Raw genomic sequence first — 8,821 nt, 5'->3', positions numbered from 1 at the left:
GAGGACAGGACAGTGGTCTCACCATGTCTTTAAAAAATATAGGCTCCCCTAAATATGTTTAATAGCAATCCTGCCAAATGATATTCCCTGACAAATATTCTATGAGTTATTAAGCAAGGCATCCCTTTGAGAGTGATGATTAGAGAAGCAGTCAAGAATCTTGTTTTAACTTCGCCACAGCTACGATGGGACAATCTGCTCACTGGACAATTATTTGCTGTGGATTCCATTATTTATTTATTTAGTTTTTCATGAAAGAAGACCAGGAAATACATATGAAATCTTATTTGGAACTATAGGAAAAAAGAAGGTGCTCTGGTAAGATGAGAACAGACCAGGCCTTTTCGGCCTACATGTAACATTATGTCTGGTCAAATTATTTTTCTTGTGGATTTTCCTTTTTCTGCTCTGCTTTCCAGTAAACATGCAGTATTTTAAATGTTTGCTGAGACTCCCTCCCCCCTCCCCTTTTTTTATTTTTGTTTTTCTTTATGTAAGTGCATGTATAAATATACATATGTGTGTTGGACTCATAATAATCTTAAATAAAGAATGTTCAAGAAAAAAAAAGGTATAGATTTTTTAAAATTTCATCCTAAACTAATAAATTTCTTTCTGTATCAGTTCAATTTGCTAAAGAGTCAAATTTGTACCAAACTGTAACTGCAGCAAAATCTGATTGTGCAAGTTTAGGGTGAGGAATGAATTAAAAAACACACCACACATTTTCCAAGTCATTTCTACTAAAGATATATGAATAATTTTCCTTCTACCTCACAACTACTTTATGGTTACAGTTATTCAAAATGTGAAATCCAAAAGACATTTTTAACTTTCCCATTTACCTCCCTGTAAAGAAAACAACTCTCATTGAAGTTTGTCAAATTCAAATCTTTATTTTTACCACTTCCAGTGTGTGCAAGTCATGTTCAGGGTGACCCACAAGCACATACAGAACTCTCTTTTTCATGACAAGCTATGTCAACAAAACAAACATCCAGTTTCTTCAAGTTCAGCTGTAAGAGCAGTTAAGAAATATATCCAACACAATGTTTATAGGTCAAAGAAAGGATGGAATCACTTTTCTGTCTACATTTTTTCATTTTAAACTTCAGAAGGCAGCCACTTATGATAATCATCTGTTGCTTGTAGTGGATTTATCCCCAGTAAAACTGAGGAACTTGTTTTAATTTGGACAAGAGCTAAAGTCACCTGACTGAGCCTTTTCTAAAAATCACTTAAATCTTGCAGTAATAATAAAAGATGCAGAATCTTTCTCTGAAGTGTGACATTCATTTTAGCTGCAGTCTGCATCAGATTTTTGTTTGTTTTAGGCTCACAACATTAAGAAAACGGTCATGCTCTACTTTAAAACAAAAGCTGCTGTTGCATACATTTTAGAATATAAGCTTGCCATTTCTGAAACATTTGTTTGCAGCAGAGCAGAAGGGAACTTAAAATCCTGTGATCCACACACCTGTAGGAGGAAAAACATGTAGAGGAGCCAACTGTATAAACTGATTTAAATGAGAATTTGAAACCAATATGAACCTATTGGTTTATTTTCCACAGTTAGGCAATAAGGAAAAACAAAATACTTGAGAAATTAAATAAAGTGTTTTGAAGACCAGGTTCAGTTAAAAAAAAAAAAAGAATCTTTTATATATTTATGACACTGTCACAGTTAAACCAGATTATAATACTCTGCAAGGCTTTCTGAAAATTTTGTCAGGAAATCTCAAACCAACAAAAACAAACAACACAAATGTACAAAATTAAAAGTGGTGAATCAACAACAAACACCTATTTGAACAGCTGGTAACATTTTGGTGATGAAGTTTCAAGCTTTACCTATACATATTTTAAGCTCTTGCGTTCCCTCTGAAGCTTGCTAAACTTCAGGATCGTGCAGAGAAACAGGAGACGTGAGTGAAGCTGCTCCACTGCGTTCAGTATCCCCTGGAGTGGCTCCGCCCCCTGCTGTCGCTGTGCCTTCGGTATCGCCGGCTGTGGTGACTGTGACTCCTGTAGTCCTTACTACTTCGTCTGCTGTACCTGCGGTGACTACGCCCTTGGCTCCTACCCCTGTCGTGGCTCCTCCCACTGCTGCTTAGGCTCCTCCCCCTGCTGGAGCTCCTGCTGCTACTACGCCTCCTTCCCCGGTGATGGCCGTCGCGTGTCCTGTGACTCCTCCTTTGCCGGCTAGAGCTCCGCCTCTTCCTACTGGAACTTTGGGAATGCCTCCTTCCCCCTCGACTGTGCGAGCTCCTTTCGCAGCCTTGTTCCCCGCTTTGCACGCATCGAACAAACTCTTCCTTCTTTTCATTCCTTCCTCGTCTCTCCTTTGATTGGTTTTTCTCCAGAAGTTCAGATTGCACAGATCTACACAGTTGTTTTTCTTTGCCTTCATCTGTCTTCACCCCATTAACCCGACCCAGGACCCCGAGCATCACATCGCTAAATTCGGGAGCCGCTTCTTTTGTCGGGGGGGCGGACAGGTCATGCGGATCTGCAGCCGCTGTGCTTTTCTTGATGAGGTTGCAAAGCAGCCTCTCCCTCAGCTCATTCTCCTTCCGCTGGAGCTCCAGTGCCCGCTGCTTCTCCACCTCCACCCGCCGCAGCTCCTGCTCCTGCCTTAGCCGACAGGCCTCCAGCTGCTGGAGATGGGCCAGCTCCTCCTTCTGACGCGCTTGCTCCAGCTTCTCCTGCTCTTTGCGTTCAGCCATCTCCTTCTCCTGCTGCTGCTGCTTCAGGATCTGGGAACAATCCATCACAAACACAATGAAATCAGAAACAGGAATGTGACAGTTAATCATGTGCGAATATTTATGCAAGACATAAAGCATGACCCAGCTGTTGGCCAAAGTAAAGCCCTGCAGCTCTAATTGTACTGTGGAACTGCATTCCAAGCGTTCACCACAGGAATGCCATGTTATTATAATTCAGGCAATAAAATGTTTACTTTATGGTATAAAAAAGGAATTGAATCATTTATTTATTTGCCTTTATCCAATTAATTTTTACAAAAACATCAAAATTGTACTAGATTTCTAGAATAATCGTTACTGCAGCCGTACAATACAGTAGTATGTAATGTGCCCATTTATTACTCTAATAGTTCTGAGCATTAAAACATAAACTCTTTGTCCTTTCTAGGGTTAATTACAATGTTCCACGCTTCTGTGGCTGCAGAGTAACCAGGTGGACAGTAATTGAGAGCTGTGCTGTGTTCATTTAGTACCTTGGCTCGGGCGAGCAGCTCAGCAATGAGACGTATTGATTCCAGGTTTCGCTGAGCCAGCAGCAGCCTTCTCTCCTCCAAGGCGATCTTCACCTGCAGCTTCTTCTGCTCCTGCTCCTGCTGCCTCTTCACCTTCTTCAGATTCCTCCGCTCCTCCTTCTCCCGCAGCTTCTGCTCTCGCTTTCGGATCCTCTCCTCCTTCTTCCTCTCCTTCTCCTCCTCTTCCATTTCCCTCTGTTTCCTGGACAGATTATCAAATGTCCATGTTTTCCACGGAAAATAATCACAGCTGGAAGTATTTTTTAGCTGTGACTCAAAGGAAAATAAATACAATCATGAACAATAAGACTGCTCTTCACAATAAACAATTTTATTTTATTTTTTTTATGTTGAGGAGGCGCAGGGGTTAAGCACAACCCACATATGGAGGCCTTAGTCCTCTAATCCTCAACGCGGCTGTCGCAGGTTCAATTCCCGGCCTGGCAACCTTTGCCGCATGTCTTCCCCCTTCTCTCATTACCCTCTTTCCTGTCAATTCACTGTCAAATAAAGGCTACTAGATCTAATAGAGCATAAAAAAAAAGAAAAAAAGAAAAAAAATGTTTACTGAAAATTTCCCTGTACACTAAAAAAGTGAAACATTTTTTAAAAATGCTCTTTTATATGTACAATTTTCAACTTTTTTTAGGGTTTCTGTAGTCTTGTCAATGTCTACATTGTAATACATTTTTCCAAATACCTCTGAAGTAGAAAAAAATAATTTTGTGGGTCTTTTCTTTTGATGAAATTCCTCCTTTATTTCCATCATACCTCTCTTCCTCCTTCCGCCGCTCCTCCTCTTCTTTCTCCCTTCTTTTCTGCTCCTCCCTCTGTCTCTCCAGCTCCTGCAGCTTCAGTCTCTCCTGGTTTCTTCTCTTGATGGATGCGTCGCTCAGGTGCTTGCTGGTATCAAATATAACCTAATTTAAAAAAGAAAACAGAAACAGAAAACAAGAAAGCTTGATCAACTAAATTTATTTGCCCAGCTGAAATGCAGCATGATATCTAAAAGCATCTTGCACAGTTAGAATATGCTGCTTTTAAATACTTTTTTTTTTCAATTTCGGCTATAATCAGTAAGGAGCTACTGTTGGACACAGACGAATAAAATCATTAGAAGGGCTCTTCTGTTTTGTTCTCATCCTTCTTTAGATTATACAGCTTTAGGTTATGGATTAGAAGACTTGCCTAATCTGATGTTCATTAACTTGGAAATACTGATGATGCAGCTTCACGTCTCATTGCCTTAAAAGGTCTCAAAGCTACATTGTGCCTGACTAGCACAATCCCATTACTAAACCCCTACTTGGCTGCAATGTTGTTACAGCAATTCAGAAACAATTTAGTGAATGTAAAAAGACAAGAAAGTCACATTTATGACCTTGAAGGAGATTGCTGTTGATGGAAAAAACATTCACAATGCTCTCACTTTCGTAAGGATGAATGAGATGAGGAAAAAAGAGAAAACTAATTGTCGGGATTTGAAATAAGCCATGCAGACAAAAGAGCTTACAGAGATTTTTATGATTAAATAACCACCAGATGTAGATGTGCCTAAAGATGAAATTCTTTAATATAGAAAGGTGCAAAACTGATTTTAAAATGTTAATGCCACAATTATCTTTATTTACTATAAAGAAAGTGTTATCCTTGCTTTATTGGTATCTCACACAGTATGACTTTTCTTGACATAAATGGCTGCTAACTGTAAGAAGAGTAAAAAATAAAATACACTCACTGTTATTCTTATGTTTCAGCTTTTAACTGATTACCAAATTATCATTGGATCTCTTCCATTACCTTAATGTTGCAGGCCACAGCTTTTTCGTCGTCTCCTTTCAGCATCAGCTTCATGCCTCGCAGAGAGTCCATAGCCTTGGTGAAACCGCAGTATTCCTGATACTGAACATAAGCCTCAAAGTTCAGGTGACCCCCGAAGCTAAAAGTACTGAAGTTCTTGTCCAGCATGTCCTCCCTGTACGGATCCAGCATGGGGATGTCGACATGCCGAACCTAAAAACAACATTGACATATATATATATTGTTTTAATAGAATTTGATTAAATTTCTATTAATCAAATTAATAGAAATTTAATTAAAAGCATTTTCATTTGAAAATGCTTTTAGTTCAGAACTGAAACAATCTCCACCTTGCCAAACGCCTCAAATACAGCAGTGAGGACCGCTTCAGACGGCCGGTCCGGGAACTGGCTGTTTCTCTGGCTGAACCAGCGACATGGGAGCCCTTCCAAGTGGATGGTATCCGGCCTTTCTCCCGGCAGAGTCTCATTCATATCCTTGGCGTCACGAAAAAAGGAGTCCCAGTCATGACGTGTGGGGAAATCCACCTTATTTTCTACTGCACGAACCTGAGCAAAGAGAAGCAGATACGGACGTTGAGAAATTCTGGTGTAAAAGCAGCATCATAGCTTCACATAAATTCCAAACGTGTTAGGAAATATACATAAAAATAGGGAGACAGGTCAATGGATTGATAAATGAATGGATAAACAGATGAAAGTAAGTTTTGAAAAGCTTGTTGTGATTTATGGCAGTAAGTAAAGAGATAAAAATGTATTTATGTAGCACTATGAAAGGCATAGATCACAAAGTGCTGCAAAAAAGTAAAACTAAAAACATTAAACCTCAGTAGCCTTTACCATAGATTTACAAAAATATCACGTTTTTCATATTTCACTATTGCAAACAGAACATCAAAGCGTAGCTTTATGAGCAAATGTAGAGAATATTTGAGCAAAAGTAACTTAAAAGGCCTTTATTGAGGCGAAAAGTGTCAGCCTTACCTTGAGGACATCAGTAAACCCGCTGAGTTTTATGGTTTTTCCATCCAGACGGGTCAACAGGCTCTTTACCACGGTTTTGTTTTCCACCTCCCCCTCAAAGCGGATGTAGTCCAGGGTGCTCTTGGAGATCCGTAGGGCTGAAAACTGCTCCGGAGCCACCATGGCCTTCACTCTCTCCATCACCTCCCAGTTAGAGATGCTCTTGCCCGGCAGCTTGAGCTGCGGCAGAGCCACGCTAATGGTCATTTTGGCAATGGGCTTCAGGTACAGGTTGTGCTCGGCAGACAGGCACACCGCCTCCGTGGTGTCATGCACGATGGTGGTGGTCATTGCTGCGGATTGCTACAAATATCGAGTTTCAGATTAAATGCAAAAGGCTCCAAACTACTAAAAAATATATGCAATTTAAGGAGTAAACATGGATCAAACCCAGAGCAGGAAAATCAAGCGAGCTTCCACTTTCATATCAAATAATTCTATAACCTAACTAACCGGACAGTATTAGCTAAAATTTAGCTTTAGTTAATCCAGACAAACTCGAGGGATGAAATTTTAAACAACTACGGCTCTTATACGAAAAAGTTTATAAAACATTTAAGTATTTGAAGATGTCCTGAGTTAGTTGTGAAGACGGTTAGTGTTTTAACAAAAGAAGTTGGTACCTGCTGACACCGGAGCTAGTTAGCTTCTTGTTTTATAACTAGCTTTAGAATCCTCAGCTTACTTTTATATTACGGTGTATAAATTTAGATGTAATAATTTAAAAGTACAACCTACCAAACATCAGCTACACTCCTGTTAAAACTGTGGGGATATTACTGTAATGCAGTACAGCGAGCCAAACACCGCTGAACAGAAATCACCCATAGAGACTTAAACACAGCAGCAAAATGAATGCAGTGCACTTTAACCTTCCGCCGAAACAACGTCTAACAGCGCTGTCACGGCGACTGTGTTTACAAACAGCGACACCACCTGGTATGGTGCAACAGAAAAACCTAAACATTTCCTAGACCGCACATCCTGTCCTTTCTCTCAGTGACTGACATAAAGGGGGACAAAAACTACTATAAAGAAAGAGAAGTAAGTGATGATGTGACAAATCATAAATTAAAATAATGTGACATAAAACATAACACATGAAGATTTATGTACAAATTATAGCACTTTTTTGGAATTTGAGGTATTGCATTTTTTTTTAGATAATTCCCTCTGGAACTGGATGCTTTGCAGGTAAAAGGATTCTTGCTTTTATTTACTTTCAAACAGTTTTTGATGGCACTGGTTGTTTCTTTATGTGTAACCATGGATACAATCAGGTTTTTTTTTTTTATATATAGCAGTGACCACCTGATAAGAATCTTAAAAGCTCTAATAATGCTTGAACAATGACTCCGAATCCCAGGGGAGTTGAAACGGAGGCTTCATGGATGCAGAGCAGGTCCAAAGAGCAGAGAGAGAAAAAAGATGAAGTCATAAAAACCATCTCCTCCATTGTTCATAACATCTGCACAGTCAGAGAGATTTAAGGAGTGGCAAAAGCAAATGAGGTGGATTATCACTGCTTGCCAACAGCTGGCAGTGTCATCATTGTTATTGTAAAATACCTTCTGCTATTTGTCATACAGAAACAATGCCTCCAGTCAGCAGTTTCTTCAGATTTGTTGCAAGACAGGCTGCTACCGGAGATCCTTCCTGTCAATGCCTCACCATTCACAACATTTTGAAGGTATATGAATGGTATGAGTTACAACAATATTTAATTTACCTTTGGGATGAAAAGAATTATGTTTTAATTTAAATTAATTTAAATGTATCAGAAAACTGACTCAATACTTTATTCTATATAATCTGCATAAGACAGAGTGTTTTGCCCATTCTTTATTGTAAAAAAGCTTAAGCTCAGTCAGATGGGATAAAGAACATCAGTGAACAAATCTTCAAATGTTGCTTCTTTTTGTAGGTTTGCAGTTGTGCCATACTTTTTCTAATTTTGTGCAATGGTTTGAACAGTTTGTGAGATTTTCATGTTTAAAAAACCTTCCTTGGCTCTAACTTTGGCTTTCTGGGTTTTGTGTTATATTATGTTGCTCTGTCACATAAAATCTGAGAAAAACAACGACAAAATGTAAAAACATTTAAGGTGCATGAAGACATTTGAATATCAAATATATGTTCCTGTGTGTCTGATATTTTTGGAGTTTAATTAATCTGAATAATTTTTTTAATTGTTTTCGTAAATCCCTAATTATCTTTTTTTTTTTTTTTTACAGTACTGTAGGTCATGTGACAAACAAAAGTCTAAGTGAGCGTTTGTCTCACTAAAGACCATTCACACATTAAGCTTTGTATAATGTCAGGATCACTGTGGTGACTTGTTCAGCCAAAAACCAGAGAGGAGTGCATGTGCTGGACATGGATTAGTCCTAAAACCCCCTAGGCAAAAAAGTTGGCACAGTTTCCCTGAAAAGATGGCAGAGGAATTTACATAACAGGCACTACTCCCCTTCAGTGTGTGTGTATATAGGTCAGTAGCTGCAGTCAGACAGCCTCTCTGTTCTGCCCCAATCAGCAGTCATCATTGAACAGATAGGCTGCCCAGGGTTGCACTGGATTCCACAGGCTCTTTTCATGATCTCTGGAAGTCTTTTCTGGATTTGGCATACAAAAACAAAATAACATCCCCTCAATCTCATACTGTTTAAAATAGCATACAACATTATTTGTAAAAACAGGA

At 39.2% G+C, this 8,821-nt stretch overlaps 1 protein-coding gene and 1 long non-coding RNA gene across 3 annotated transcripts; one reads left to right on the top strand and one right to left on the bottom strand.

The window, feature by feature from the left end:
• Positions 1-1,851: 1,851 nt before the first annotated feature.
• akap17a (A kinase (PRKA) anchor protein 17A) lies at positions 1,852-7,010 on the bottom strand. The gene is made up of 7 exons (XM_044130834.1): positions 6,862-7,010; positions 6,085-6,426; positions 5,431-5,649; positions 5,081-5,293; positions 4,052-4,200; positions 3,242-3,482; positions 1,852-2,756 (listed from the first exon to the last, which is right to left on the bottom strand). Exons 2-7 carry the CDS (start codon positions 6,412-6,414, stop codon positions 1,950-1,952), a joined length of 1,959 nt encoding a protein of 652 aa, XP_043986769.1. The 5' UTR covers positions 6,415-6,426; positions 6,862-7,010; the 3' UTR covers positions 1,852-1,949.
• A 68-nt stretch (positions 7,011-7,078) lies between these two features.
• On the top strand, positions 7,079-7,807 carry LOC122839349. 2 transcript variants are annotated; one of them, XR_006372035.1, is made up of 4 exons: positions 7,079-7,167; positions 7,287-7,317; positions 7,490-7,634; positions 7,713-7,807. It is a non-coding gene; the product is annotated as an uncharacterized LOC122839349 (long non-coding RNA). The 2 variants fall into 2 exon arrangements; XR_006372034.1 differs by having other exon boundaries at positions 7,425-7,634.
• The last annotated feature ends 1,014 nt before the right edge of the window (positions 7,808-8,821 follow it).

The sequence above is a fragment of the Gambusia affinis genome, linkage group LG11 (assembly GCF_019740435.1).
Source record: "Gambusia affinis linkage group LG11, SWU_Gaff_1.0, whole genome shotgun sequence".
In the NCBI taxonomy this organism is placed as follows: Eukaryota; Metazoa; Chordata; class Actinopteri; order Cyprinodontiformes; family Poeciliidae; genus Gambusia; species Gambusia affinis.
This window is presented reverse-complemented; position numbering and strand designations above follow the sequence as displayed.

Bases quoted from the DNA above. Each gene is read 5' to 3' on its own strand.
- akap17a (XM_044130834.1), bottom strand. From the start codon at position 6,414: ATGACCACCACCATCGTGCATGACACCACGGAGGCGGTGTGCCTGTCT. The intron at 5,294-5,430 runs GTGGAGATTGTT...TGTTGTTTTTAG, and splicing joins TATTTGAGGCGTTTGGCAAG to GTTCGGCATGTCGACATCCC. The intron at 3,483-4,051 runs GTATGATGGAAA...TAATCTGTCCAG, and splicing joins CGGCGGAAGGAGGAAGAGAG to GAAACAGAGGGAAATGGAAG.